This window comes from Mercenaria mercenaria, chromosome 12, assembly GCF_021730395.1.
Source record: "Mercenaria mercenaria strain notata chromosome 12, MADL_Memer_1, whole genome shotgun sequence".
Taxonomy (NCBI): Eukaryota; Metazoa; Mollusca; class Bivalvia; order Venerida; family Veneridae; genus Mercenaria; species Mercenaria mercenaria.
In genome coordinates this window covers 11,027,239-11,042,620 of record NC_069372.1, presented here as the reverse complement: position 1 = coordinate 11,042,620, position 15,382 = coordinate 11,027,239, and the positions used below count along the sequence as shown (strand labels likewise).

General features: G+C 33.7%; 1 protein-coding gene across 1 annotated transcript; it reads left to right on the top strand.

Annotated features, from left to right (window-relative positions):
• Nucleotides 1-1,910: 1,910 nt before the first annotated feature.
• On the top strand, nt 1,911-15,036 carry LOC123534473 (uncharacterized). Its single transcript, XM_053518939.1, has 6 exons — nt 1,911-2,328; nt 6,670-6,696; nt 7,912-8,001; nt 11,821-11,847; nt 13,606-13,626; nt 14,846-15,036. The coding sequence occupies exons 1-6, from the start codon at nt 2,043-2,045 to the stop codon at nt 15,034-15,036; spliced, it is 642 nt and encodes a 213-aa protein (XP_053374914.1). The 5' UTR covers nt 1,911-2,042.
• Nucleotides 15,037-15,382: the final 346 nt, after the last annotated feature.

The following is a 15,382-nucleotide window of genomic DNA, read 5'->3' as shown; positions in this document are numbered from 1 at the left end:
GTAAAAGTTCTGTTATTATCGTGTAAATCGTCGAAAGTGCTGTTTCCTTGTAAACGAAAGAAGTTAAAGTATATTTTGAAATCATGACTCGCCAAGATGTAAATATTGAGACATAATAAATTAAGGTCCATAAACTGTTGGTATAAATGCACTGCTTTCTGTATCTTCCTGCAGTTATCAGTATTTTAGAGACTTCTTTCATGTATTCTTGATATTTCAAAACTTGTTTTTTACATGTTTATATTGAATTATATTGAATTACATAAAACAGAGAACATGCTAATTTGATGCAAAAATTTTCCAACATTCACAAGATCTTGAATGTTGTGTGAAAATTATAAATCTAGTACATCGGGAAATTTCTATGAAGTGAGCCAAGAAGGGTTCTTGCACTTCCCATTACCTATCATGAACAGTCTCAGCCAAATCAGGTCTACTGTAATGATGTTTGGTTCCATTTTTCCGGCCCGAAGTATCACGTATGAAGTTTTTATTTGAATACAAAACAACAACAGAAAATAAAACGACTGACGTTCCATAGGTGTTTCGCCGGATTTACCTAGAGATAGACCCTAAAATTTTCAATGATAGTATTACATTAAATGAAGTCTAGTTATTAATTTCCAAGTCCTTGAAATAACCAAAAATGATTTCACAAAGGTGAAGTTTATGATAGTTTTGTTAATATCAATAACAGAAGTTTTAATTTTTAATTTAAAGTTGCGATCCACAAAGAATGACAACTCTTGCCTTGGGCTAGTACTTATAAGTAGAGATCTATTAGTTTACTTCCCTTGCAATTACACATTTGAGTGGAAATTGAAAACTGTTTCAGACACAATATTATACTTTTTTACACAACAAAATCATTAAGGATTTATTCATTTGTGTTTGATTTACCCCTCAAGACATGGTTCCTATGATTCTGTCAACTTATATATGGTAAAAAATTAACTTTTAACAAGCCAATAATAAAATGAAGTACCAGTAGGTAAATAATAGTGCAGATAATACAGCTTTGCTTGTATCAAAATGTCACAATAGATCCGCTTTTGTAATACAGAACACCTGGTAGGATTAGTAAAGGTGCAATTATATTGATCTCTATTTCCTATGCCTAATTTACCTCATGGTCCACTCAAATGAAATCCATATCAGTATAAAGTATTGTATTAGCTTTGATTTTAAAGTGAAATATCTGCTGGTGTTTTTAAACCACTTAATATGCTTCCCAGTTTGTGTTGAAACTGTTGAGTAAAATGAAAATGAAGGTAGGTATTTCCTGATGTCCACCTATGCAATATTAAGGTTTTTATCATATGTCCCAGTCACTATTTCATTGCATTGTGGTCAACTCCGCACTTCTGGTATTTTTTATTGCCTATAGACAGATCTTCAAGGTATTGGTACTCTCAAAGTGTGCGTTACGTCATCGCTACCTTTGAACATTTATGACACGTGACAAAATTTTTGCTACCCCTATAACGGCTACCAAGAATTATTGCAGAGTTTACGGATAAATGACGTTACACCGTCACTTCTTGTTAATCAAACGCTCAGAACTACCTTAATTCCTTGTAGTAATATTGCAACTATTTAAGCGAATCTGAAGACGTGTTACGTATTAAGCTTGTGTAACTAATTTCCTACATTTATTGATATATCTATAAGAAGTGAAGCTTCAATGATGATCTATCCCCATTCCACCATTAAAGAGGCGGCGGATGATAAACTGTCTCTCAACACTGTATGATCAGTCACTATAAATCCCAGGTTATTAATTGTTATTAAACTGAGTTCCACTTGACTGGAGTAGCTTCTGAACCTTATAGAACTAAATTATTAATCTATCAAAATAGATTATCGCTTTCTCGATACTTTCTGATTCCTGCATTATGTCATAATTTTACTTGTCCAAAAGGTACATGGATTAGATTTTCCTTGCATGGAATATATTTACAAATTAAAAAACAAATTAATTAATTTCTTATTAAATAAAACATAAAAAGGTGGACTTTACTGTTAGCTGGTTCAAAAAAGACATGCATATTCACGTGAAATATATAATGACAATTGCTGCTTTAAGCGTAGCTCGGCGATGTTTTGGTTCGAAAATAAAATTATTTGGATTAAACCGACGGATAACTGGAGCGACCAAAGTATTAACGGGAATCTATTTATTAGAATGCTCTGCCCTTTTTCAAATTGATAACACTAGTGAGTCATTTAACTATAAAGAGGATGAACGAATATGCGAGCTCTGCAGTCCTTTTCCTGAAGATTCAGTCACTACAACATCAGAAGGGTGGAAGCTATATGCCTCGATAGGTAAAGTCTTTATAGTATATTCTATATGCGAAAGGACGGGAAGACTGAATCGGAGCTTTACTTTGATACCTAGAAATAGAAGAAGGACTAAATATCCGCTAGGATTAGCTGTATAGACATTAGTCTGTGTTCAGACCGTATGTTCTGTTCACATGAGATAACTCTTGAGGCTATTCAAATTTTCAATGGGGATTTTTTTTTATAAACTTTGTAAAATTCAAAGTCATTGCAATTTTCCTATAATAAATAGTAAACTGTAGAACATTTTATAGTGATCAGCACAAAAGAGCACTATTTTGGATTTTTGTTTGGTTTTTAGGTGGGGTGGGGGACGGGTTACCTTATTGAAAGGGTGACGGCTAAATGAAATTAAGTATAATTGCAATCTTGGATATGTTTTGTTTAGCTGCACTTATCATTTAAACAAATTGTCTAGTCTGTCAAATTTGAATATCGTGCCTTCTGTCCGTCTCAGTCGCAAATTCTTGTTTGCTCTGAAACCGATGATCAGATTTTGCTAAAACTATACAGCAATAAATGAAATGAAGTGTATTTGATTATTAATATCATCGTCATATTTTTTTAAATCAAGTTTACTCATATAATTATTGTCCTCTGAAGATATTTTATAGGTATCAGGAGTGGCCCTGCCCCTGCCCCCTGCTCACACGCCTATGTTTTTATGTTTTTTGTGTGGTTCCGAGCCATCAAACCTACTGAATTAACCAGGTTATATAACTCTTTGTTAAATGTAATGTATAGTATTACTAGTACTTATCTGACTTAGAAAAAATGGTTAAATATTTGCTGTCAAGCTGTAGCTCAGTAACAACTGTTTTAATCAAAAGTTCTAACTAGACCCCAAACATATTCAGTCATGATTTCCTCATATATGCATAAAGGAACTGAAAACCGCCACACATGATCTTTATTCACCGAGAATTATGCTTATTTGTCTGCAGTTTAATTCATTGTATTTGGAGCTTTGAATATCATTACTGTCTAGATTCAAAGTTAAAAAAGTCAGCTTTTAAGAAACTCGTAGTTTGGAAAATTGGAACGATTCATTATAAAAAATGATTTTACGCAATATCTGTTACCGTGTAAAAATATACACAGATTTAAGCTCAGACATGCAATATAAAACAGCAAATACAGTAAGAGGTGTTTTGGCCATATTTTAAGGGGTCAGTGTAATTTGCTTTACAAAACGAGATTATTCGATTTATGCGCCATGTTCCAGTGCACTGCCGAAAAGTTGACTATTTGCGGATTTTAAATTTGACATTGATGAGAACTAAAGTTGCAGATCCATAGTCATTTATTGAAACGAAACTTTAACTGAATGATCCTCTACAAATAATTAAGATTAAGCAGGGTGATTTTAGAACTATTTGATACATATCATAACAAGAGCGCCACCAAGCGGGGCAATATACGCCCGAAGGGTTACATCAGAGGATGGGAGCAAAATTTAAAGAACTTGACTGTTGAAGCCCAAAGGACAGGAACAACAAAAAATAAGAAATTCATAAAAAAATAATTTCTAAGTCCACAAAAAAATTCTTACTTGGTACAGTTATGTCAAAATACATCTAAAAATTGGATGTACCATCCATGTTGTACCACAGAAAAGTGGTCTCGGCTTTTCCCTACGGCCAATAATAAAAAAGTTTCAAAATACGCTATTTATAGTAACAAAAAGGGGAAGTTTTTCAAAAAGAATTCTTGTAAGAGAACAAAAAGGGATCTGCCATGTAAAAACAAGAGCACTTCAATTCAGAGCAATATACACAAAGCAAAGTCATATATGACCTTTGATCCCTAAGTGTGACCTTGACCTTGAAGCAAGTCATCCAAAACATGGCTCTGCACGTCACCTCAGTGTGGTGAACATTTTCTTTGAAGTTTTCCAAGTTTCTTTGAAATCATTCAAGCAGTTCAAGAGTTACAGAGCGGACACAAAACACACTCATATGACCTTTCACTCCTAAGTGTGACCTTGACCTTGAAGCTAGTCATCCGAAACAAGCGCTCTGCACGTCGCCTCAGTGTGGTGAACATTTATGCCAAGTTTCTTTGAAATCCTTCAAGCAGTTCAAGAGTTACAGAGCGGACACAAAACACACCCATATGACCTTTGACCCCTAAGTGTGACCTTGACATTGAAATGACACAACCAAAACATGCGCTCTGCACGTCGTCTTGGTGTAGTGGACATTTGTGTCAAGTTGCTTTGAAATCCTTCAAGGGGTTCAAGAGTTACAGAGCGGACACGAAATTGCTAACGGACGGACGGACGGACGTTCTCACGAAACGGTATTTATGTGACACCCCCATTGTTCTCTCTATTGTTCTATCAGTCACATAAAAAGAAAAAGGTCACATAAACAGAACGGAATGAATGACATCAAAGAGAAAGTACCGTTATGAAGTCACTTAACCATCATTTCGCGGGCACGGGTAGACGGACGGACGGACGGACAGACGGACACCGGGACCATAACATAGTACGTCCCTTCGGGCGTATAAAACGTTAAGGGTCCAGTTAGACATCTTGCTAAATATAAATGTGTTAGATTGAAACTTTTAAAGTTACTTTATGCAATTCATTCATCTTATCATTAGTCTAATATAACCAAGTTAGATATAGTCTTGTTGAAATCTTTTCAAACAATTACCTCCTTTCCTTTACTAAGTCTCGGTCGAAGGTTTGCGTTGAACTAATTGGCATACTGTATCAAATTAACAACTACTATATTAGATTTAATATCATACAAGGCACCCGTCTAGTCAAGAATTTATCATTGCTATAAAAGATTGTAACTTGTAATAAACTGTAATGAAAGAACTTCGTAACGTAAGTTTTGCCAAGTTATGTCCTTTGTTTAACTTACAATGTGTCGAATAGTTGAGAGTGCAGTCTTACGGACAGCTCTTGTTACAGACCACATAGTAATTGTTATAAGTAATGGTAACTATCGCAACTCATTGTTAAACTTTTGCCTTGATGTTCATTTTCCGAAAGGCAAAAACACTCTTGACAATCATTTTTAAAAATGAAGCATACCGATCAAAAAAGAAAAGTTTCAAAATAATAACCATTATCCGAAATGGTTTACATTTCTTTATTACCTATTGTGTCTCCTCTATAAGTGGATATACAATGTGTTTTTCAGAATTTTTGAATCATCAATCCTTGCGAACACATCTAAACTAAATTGATTGCGACGAGCAGCTACTTATATTTACACATATGATCATAACTCCCTATTCATGATTTCAAGAATACCTTTGACTGAAGATGTTGACAGTTACTTTCACTTATTTCATTAGTAATCTGGTGCTATCCAGTTTTGCTTATAAACATTATCTACATAGCCTTTTTGAAGAAAACATATTTCGGAACGAAAATTACACATACAGCTGCGTAAACGTATTGATATACCACTGCACTATTTATTTTGAAATAAGTTGTGCACCACGACCAGTTTCTAAGAGCCATAACATCACAGCAAAATGCAATTGTTGTAATGAATTGCCCCCATTATAGTGATACAATATATTATGTATTTGGCACTTTTTATCAAATAAAACGAGAGTTGATATGACATTATGGCTAGTTAAAATGCTTGTTTTTGATGATCCTAAAACAAATATTTAACTTCACGCCATTAGAGGCTTGAGTCAAGTTGTAGATGCATATGCATATTCTTTATCATCTAAACAATTAAGACATCAACCTTTTCTATCAACTAGTAACTATGATTACAATTGCCTCAAGGGAGTAGAAAGATGGATTTCCAATGCCGGACATTTGAACATTTAGGACAAATGACAAACTGTGTCCAATGAATAGTGCCCATACTGCATGAAACACTAAAATTTTAAATGATACCACAAAGGAGACATATTATTAAATATATGATTCTTATATGAAAATTAAGAATACAAATATCATTTGTGTTTAAACTGTTTTGATATATTGCATCTCCTGCCATACATTTACAACCTGGATCAACCTTCCACAGGCGTTAATTTATTTTTAACTAAAGTATTCCAAACCAAACTTATTTGATTGGCCGCATGAAAATTTCATTATATAATTCATTATGTCATTATGAAATACCATAATTTTTTTTATAATATAACGCTTTTGTAGAAATATTTACTATTTCTCGTTGTGAAATTATAGCTCATAGAAAAGGGCATTGGTGTGTATAGGTTTCAAAATATTACAGGGGTGTATTAATGAGTTAACACAACTGAATATAAAAAATAAAATATTATTTTGTACGTATTTATGTATCTGTGCAATAATGTAAAATCTTTTTTTTAAAGATTCATCGAGCGGAAGCAGTGGTGCCGGTAAGTAGTTCTTCATCAAGAAAGTTATGAAGTATTTGAAATGAAACAGTTAACTTTGAAATAAAAATTTCACTCCTAGTAAAATGTTTGCAGCGCTCACTATTTTTGCAGCTATTTTGTGTGCTTGAAATAGCTGTGCACTTAATCGATTTTGTTTCTCGCACATTTGTTTTGAAGTGAATGACGTAAATTAAATTAACTATAATGACAAGCATTTAGTAATATTTTATAAACTTTTATGTGAATAAACTTTAATCTGTCGTGATGAAATTAGAGTGATAGACAAAGCAAGTGTTTCTGTATCATCTGTCAAGTTATTCAGTACATGTGTATACTTATTGCGTATGTGCGGGGCTCACCATGTGGTGATTTCCTGTATTTACGCAAACATGTGGGTGGAGGAGGGAGGGGAATAAGATTGAAAGTTTATGCATAGCTTATATCAGCGTTTTCTCTTTTTATTTCTGACTTTTCCTATATGATGTCCTTCGGTGTCATTTTGTATGGCTGTCTGTATGTTTGACATTATATGTGTTTAAGAGTACAAATAATTCACGCCATGAGAATTCATTAATTGGGTTTTCGGTTTTTTGTTTTGTCATCATCTTTACAGATGAAAATTAATATGAATAGAAATAACATACGCAACAAATTGTATAACCTTTGCTCTCACATTTATATTGCAATAATAAAAATTGATATTCATTAAAAAGAAAAGACATTAATTTTAAAATCACCGGATGGGTCAGCTTCATTTGCAAAGAATTGAATTTTGATTCAGGTATTCAAAAGTAACAGGAATGGCTTTTACCTTATTTCATATGGTCTCCCCATTGTCTACCTACTGCAAGGGGAGAGTTACTGTGCTTGACAGATCCGTCTGACTTTACTTTTTGAATTACGAATCACTGTCAGCACATCTTCTAAACTGCTTGTTTGATTGCATTGCGAGAAGTACCTTCTAATTCATACATATAAAATCAAAACTCCGAAACTTTGATTACCTTTGTCTTCATATAATTTTAACATACTCCAACATCTATTTCCTAAAACATGCTTTATCAAAATTCTCTGTAAGCATTCATCTTGTCTATCTTGAAGAAAAAGCTTTTACAGAACGACAGCCCGTCAAATAAATATTTCAAACATTTTATCCAAACAGAGAGACAGGACTTAAGCTGCGATGCAATAATAGATATTTTATTTATTTTAAAGATACAACCACCGGAAGCAGTGATACAACCACCGGAAGCAGTGATACAACAACCGGAAGCAGTGATACAACAACCGGAAGCAGTGGCGGTGGTAAGTAGATGTTTTTCTAGATATTGTCTTAAAAGAGAACAGTCAAGGTAATACGAAATGAGCATATGTCATCATCATGAAACATGTTTAGTCACAATGTCAGCATATTGGAATAGCATCTTCAATGTTGTTTTCAATACAAAATGACCATGTGTGAAATTCTTGTTTGGAACAAGTAAGCATGATCGAATGTATGCTATTCACACCGTCGAGCCATCTCAACGATGTTACTGATAAGCCATCACGGAATGTGTTAATCTACTTTTATGAGGTGTCAGACATTGAATAACCAAATATTGTATTGGTTTTTTCTTCATTCATCATTCATCATAGCTATGTACCTGTCCAGACCCTTTTGAGTGCCCAGCAGGTACAGATACATCGTTATTTCGATGAGCCTGTCCAATATGACCCATAGATGTATCAACGTGATTCGCGTGCAGCTTACTCTTATTGAACCTATGGATACTGGTGTATCGAGGCAAATCGATGCGCACAACAGAGCTCGCCAATTGCTTAAGAATTATACACTCTATATCGCCTTTTCCATAGGCCGGGAAAACGGGTGCCGACTAATACGAAATAAACAGGCCTCATAAAACAAATGGCGGAAAGGGATTTGATTCGAGGGACTTGAAAGAGTATCCTTCTGGTACTAGCTCCGCCGCAACACAGTACAGATATAGACGTTAAAGTTAGTTGCTTCGCGATTTTAAATAGCTCACTTTTTCTCGTCGAAGCAGTATGTCCGTTGTTAGGAAAAAATAGGTACGAACGCGTAAATTAATTCCATGGATCAATATGAAGGTACTGAGTTAATAATTAACATTTACCCTGCTAAATTTCTAAAACTGAATGGCCTATCAATCAATTTAGGCAGTAGCAATTAGTATTCGAAGGGGTGTTCACTGAAAATTTACTGACTGAATAGCGAACAGTGCAGACCATGATCCGTGCAGGCTGACCTTGGTCTGTACTTGTTGCAAAGGCAGAATCACTTGCTGTCAGCAGGCTAAATGTTAAATTATAGATTTCCTCAGTTTGTTAAGATTTCACAAACAGTTATCCTGTACAATGTATTAGATAGACAAATGAAAGTAAAAAGTGCTGCGTTTTTTTAATGCTTATGTTTTATGGACGCAACCTATGCTCAGTTTGTTATAAAATGCTGAAAATATGGAAACAGTGGCTGAAAACTAGAAGGGCGAAAGACGGTTTAAGAATACAGATCAAAATTGTTGATAACGACCATATCTAAGTTTGTAACGGCAGCGTACTTGTTCGTTATTAATCTCATGCATATGGTTTAAAATGGCTGAAGTGGACTAAAGCTCCTACACTGACATTTGTCTAAAACTTGTATTTATTTCAAACTTTGAACTACCGAACCAACATAGACATGATCAACAATACACTCATTTCTTTCTCTTCTTCTAGCTTCTGCATTTGTGTATATGATAAGCAAGTACAATAATTCTTGGTTTTAGATTATATAGATAATTGCCCTTTTTCGAGCTATTTAACTTGACCAAGTTGCATGCAACCAACAATCAAGCTGTACAGTAACAACTATATTCCATTGAATAAAACTTCAAAACGTGCTTCCAAGCCACAAAGCCTGCTGAAATAAGCAGTTATGATAACTGTTGGTTCTGATCAATATCAGTTATAACACTTCTTATAATAATTATAACGCTGTATGTCAGCAATAACTTTCCGCATTTGATCGAAACTTCCCACAATGCAAAGTTCCAGTCATTTATTCTGCTAAAATAGCGAAGTCTTGGACGTATTTGATATATGCATTATAACCATTTTCCGAAGTAGAAATAATGTTGGTTGAAGTTTTTTTTTGCAACTGAATATCAAGCAGTATCTCAGTAACAGCTCTTTGAATCGGTATGACATTGAACCCAACAAAACAAAAACATTATATCAATTTCAGCCAAGAATTGGTTAACATTAGTGTCACATGACACAATTATAAGTCATGTGGCGAATTTCCAACTTTGATGGTGGAGGAAAGCTTTAGGGGTCCCTACGTGCGTTATTTCACCACGAGCGGGCAACCGGGTATAAGTACTGACCTTCCGAAAGTCAGATGAATGGCTCCCTCAAGTGACGAATTCAACACTCCTAGTGAGGCTTGAACCCACATCGGTAAGGGGCAAGTGATTTGAAATTAGCTGCCTTAACCACTCAGCCATGGAGGCCCCTATGTGCTGTCCTTTGTTGATTGAGAATTCAATGAAATGTTTGCATGCAGTTTTAAATATCAATATATGTCTCAGTGACAATGATACATTTGGATTGAAACTTTACATAAAAACAAACCTCATTTAAATTAATTCATATTTGTGTGCAACTTCTTTTAAAGATTTCGCGTAAGATGATATTTCAAAATTAACTTGGTTAAAATTTGTTCAAATTATGGCCCCTATTTGATTAAAATATTTGACAAAGTTTTGATCACTGCCACAAAAACAAAATCAATTTGTAAATGAATTTTTTGAAATAAACCAAATACACAAGTCTTACGGCCTTGTTAGACGTACATATTTTCGAACTGTCGATGCAATGACGTAAATGTTTTCTTTTTAAAGATACATCTACCGGGAGCAGTGCAGGTGGTAAGCAGTTGTTTTTTAATTAATGTTTTTAAAGAAAACAGTTAATGTACGCGAACTAAGGATGCATATTTTACGATTAAGATCATGTTTAAATTACATTTTCAAAATAAAACTGCTGTGTTAGCGTGATCAACAAAACTCGTCTTACTCTGTCTTCTGCAAATTGGTATATGATTAACGAAATAAAATAACTCTTGGTTAAGTTTGATATAAATTATTGCCCAGTTTCAACTTCGGAAACTTGGTCAAAGTTTAAGTAGAAATAACTATCATGCTGTACCGCAGCAACAACTACTCGTATTTGTAATGGATTGAAATTTCACGTAAACCTTTCCAACCACATAGAGCTAAATGAAATAACCTTGATTAAGTTTTATATAAGTTAAACACGTGTTCAACTTAGAAAAAAATAATTCAAGTTTTTTATGTAACTATCTATTATAATAACGCTTTATGTCTGCAATAACTATACGCATTGAATCAAAACTTCACACAATGCTTTCCAGTCGTCTTATTCATTGAACTAACGAAGTCTTAGTCGTAAGTGAATTTATCATAAATAATTGGCAATTTTTTTCCGTCGTAGAAAAGTTGATTGAAATTTTATGTGCAACCAACTGTCAGGCTGTATCTCAGTAACTGACAAATAAATTTTCCAGTCATCTGACCTCATGTTAGATAAGTCTCGGTTGAAACTGATGTGTTTTGTGACCCATTTTGAGTGTAAGAATTCGATGAAATGTTTGCTTGCAATTAAATATCAATATTTGTCTCAGTTACAACTACATATATTGGACTGAAACTTTAAAACAAAAAATCTTTCTCATCATTATTATAACAAAGATGTTTGGTTGAAATTAGTTTAAATTATGGATTTACAAAAATGTAATTACGACTTGACTCAGTGCAACTAAGTGTGTGCAACTATTTGCTAATACTTCGCATAAGATATTTCAACAAAACTAAGTTAATTTTTGTTTAAAATCTGTTCAAATTATGGCCCTTTTCTTAGTAAGAAAATTTGGTTATTAAAATTTGGTATGCAAATTGTTATCACTGCTACAAAAACACAATTTGTAAATTAACTGTTTTAAAATAAATCACTTACGCAAGTGTTACGGCCGATGATAGAGTTACAATTTTGTTGAATAGCCAATGCAATTAATGTAAACTGTTTTCTTTTTTAAAGGTACATCAACTGGAAGCAGTGGCGGTGGTAAGTAGTTGTTTATTTAATAATGGCGTCACAGGAAACAGTCGATATCATACGAACTCATACTGCTTCCCAGCCAACCCTGCATAAATAACCAAGTACGATAACTCTTGATTGAGTTTTACATCAGTAAGAACACTTCTTCGACATAGAACAGTTAATTTAAGTTTTTAAATAACTAACTATAAAGCTGTATGAAGTGGTCCAGTCAGTCATTTGCCTTGCTGAAACAATCATGTTAGGTAACTCTTGGTTGAATTGCGTGGCCCTTTTGCCTGTAATGATAGCATGTAGTAAGATGTCAATATGCGTCTCAGTAATATCTATGTATATTGGATTGAAACTTTAAACATTTTTTACTACATATATATATTGTTTTGGATGCAAATTGTAAACACTGTCACAAAAATAGAATTGTAAATTATCTGTACTGAAATAAATCAATTACACAAGTCTAATGGCCATTGTTAGACTAACATTTTATGGACAGTTGTACTAATAGAAATTGTTTTCTTTTAAAGATACTACCACCGGAAGCAGTGGAGGTGGTAGGTACTTTTTCTTAATAGTTTCTTTAAAGAAAACAGGCAATATCACACGAACTGAAGACATGTCACGATTATAAGACAGGTTTTTGTTACAATTTCAAAATATTATAAAAAAGAACTCACATTTTACTATCAATGCTCTATCTGTAACAAAATGAACATGTGTGAAATTCTTGTTTTGAACAAGCAAGCGGGCACGATTGTATGCGTCGATTTAGCCCGTTTAGGTATCCCTGCCATGTTAATATTATTAAATCATCATGGAATATGTGTATCGATTTTTATGTGGGAATTGCGTGCTTTGTTAGCAAATAAAACGGTTTTGAGTTTAGATGCGTAGTAGTCTAATCACGAAGGCCGAATGCCTGAGTGATTAATTACGACGCATTTGAACGAAAAAGGTTGAGAGGTGTTGCACATTTTATTACTACTCATGAACATACCCAATCAAACCGAGTCTGCTATTATTCGTTTTTGGTTGCATTCTATGCTTCCAAGGGGTCTTCCGTGCAGCTAATTGTTTGCAACTATTTTTAATTACTTCGCGTAAGATGTGCTTACAAAGCCAAATTAGAGAACGTTTGGTTACAATTCATTTGATTTATGGCCCTTATTTGAGTTAGAAAATTTGGTATAAGTTTTGAATGCTCACCATTGTCACTGCTACAAGAACACAATTGTAAATCAACTTTGCTGAAATATATATTGTGGCCCTTGTCATATTAACACTGTCAAATAGTCGATACAATAAAGTAAAATGTTTTCTTTTAAAGAAACATTCACTGGAAGCAGTGGCGGTGGTAAGTAGAATTTTTCTAAATAATGTGTCGATGCCATATAAATCAAACATATGTCACGATTTTAGAACCAGTTTTCGGTACAATTTCTGCATATTGATAGCGCACCTTTTACTATCAAACCTCATTTATGTATCTCAAAATTCAAACTGTCATGTCGACTTCGCGTGAGCCAAGCTAGAAGATGCTTGGTTAAATTTCATTTAATTTATGACCCGTAATTTGGTTTCAGTTTTGCATGCAAATTGTTATCACTGTCATAAAAAATTAAGAATTGTAAATTAACAGTACTAAAATCAAGTAGTTACGCAAATGTTATGACCCGTGCTAAACTAACAGTTTGTCAAATAGTCAATGCAATAATGGCATTTTTAAAAAATGATACTTAAAATGTAAATGGCTACTTTTTGTTTCAGCTGACGGATGCACCGGCGGAGGTAGGAAATATTTCTTTAGATATCATTGATTGATGAAATAAAACACAGTATAATATTTCATGGTCCCCAAATTAAGGAACCATATATTAAAAAGGCTTTTTTTTCTAAATATGACTGTGAATTTCTGATCAAACCATATACAGCTCTTGCTGCGTGAGGTGCAATGTGTGATTTACTCTCAATAAAAGAGCCATTATATATTTGTATTATGCACTTTTTCCATACGATCAACTTAGACGAGGAAATCACTGTTGACTTCGTCCAGAGAAAATACTCATTTTAGTGTTTGAAGTATTTACTATTAGTTTCCACTGGTCACAGAGAATCTAAAATTCCTGTGAGCATGCAGTTGATTCTGATTATAAAACGATGTTATTAGCAAAGACAAGTGATCAGACCTTGATACAAATCCCTTCAAAATCATTGAGATCATTTAGATATTACGAAACCGAAAGCGTTGGATTGTTTTCTCCAGTTGTTTGTGAAAATGTTCGAATATTTAGACTTTACCTAACGAACGAGTTTATGTATAGAAACTTATATTTTATGTTTATGTCAAGATTTGCCATTAATACTGAGACCAAAGCCCATTTCACCATAATGTATCAAAAGCCTATTTTAGGTAATTAAAAGCACAACATATTTTTCCTGATATCATTCTTTTTGTACTAAATCAAATGATGGAGTATTAACATATTTTCAAACTTTTTTTTCCTACTTCCAGCTGGACACATGTAAAGAAGAATAATTTCTTTGATATATTTAGTAAATGTATTGTTAAGACACACGTTAAGTAATTTCCTATGTAATTCAGAAGCGTAAGAATTTGTACAAGTGACAAGGTAAATGTTAACAAAGAAACTGCCAATGCAGCTAGCTCTTTTCTGTCTTTCACAAAATATCAATGAATAGCATTAGGATACGCAGACATCGGCATAAAAACATAAAGGCCCACATCAGGCTCTTAATACTTTGATTGCTCTTTTTATGTTTCTGATAGTCACGTGATAACCAATTATATCGAGCGAAAATAGCTCGTTTAAGTAAGGTCTGACCAGAATGTCTTTCAAGTATCACGTGAGAGATTTTTTGTTATCTGAGTTAACACTTTATGCAAACAGATAAAATACTAGTATATTCATTAGCGGGTTAAAGTGTTATTAAGTTATCTTATTTTAATGAACTTGCATGTATATCATATACACTTTTACTAAAACAGATTCTTGTACATACGAGGAATACTCCCTGCTCGTATACAAATGCGTCACGGGATCAGGTTGTCAGAAGTTTTGCCAGTGTGCTCCTAGTGCTGTGAACACTGATGGTTCCGTTGTGTACTCCTGGGTAGAACAGAGTTGTGCGGCCGGACTTGTATTCGACACCAGCCTTAAAGTTTGCAATTGGCCCTAGACACCGATATGTGGTAATTTGTATAATTAACTTAAAATGCTTTGATTAAATACTGTAAGAAAGAGATTTTTTAAACCACAATATATAAAGAACTCTCCTTTTATTTCCTTAGAACAAAGGACATTCAGTTTTAATGTAGAAAACTATGTAATATTCTTTCCTGCCAGTCATGCATACAACTTAACGAAACAGACTTGGTTGTGAAAATGTACCTCTCCTAAATTTTGTAGATCCGGGATATAGTTTTCGGCGTCTGCCTCCAGCTCTATTAACAAATGTCTTTGTTCATCCTCAAATAAACAGTTTCGTTTCAAGCATTTATCTAATGGTACATTGAACTTTTTAA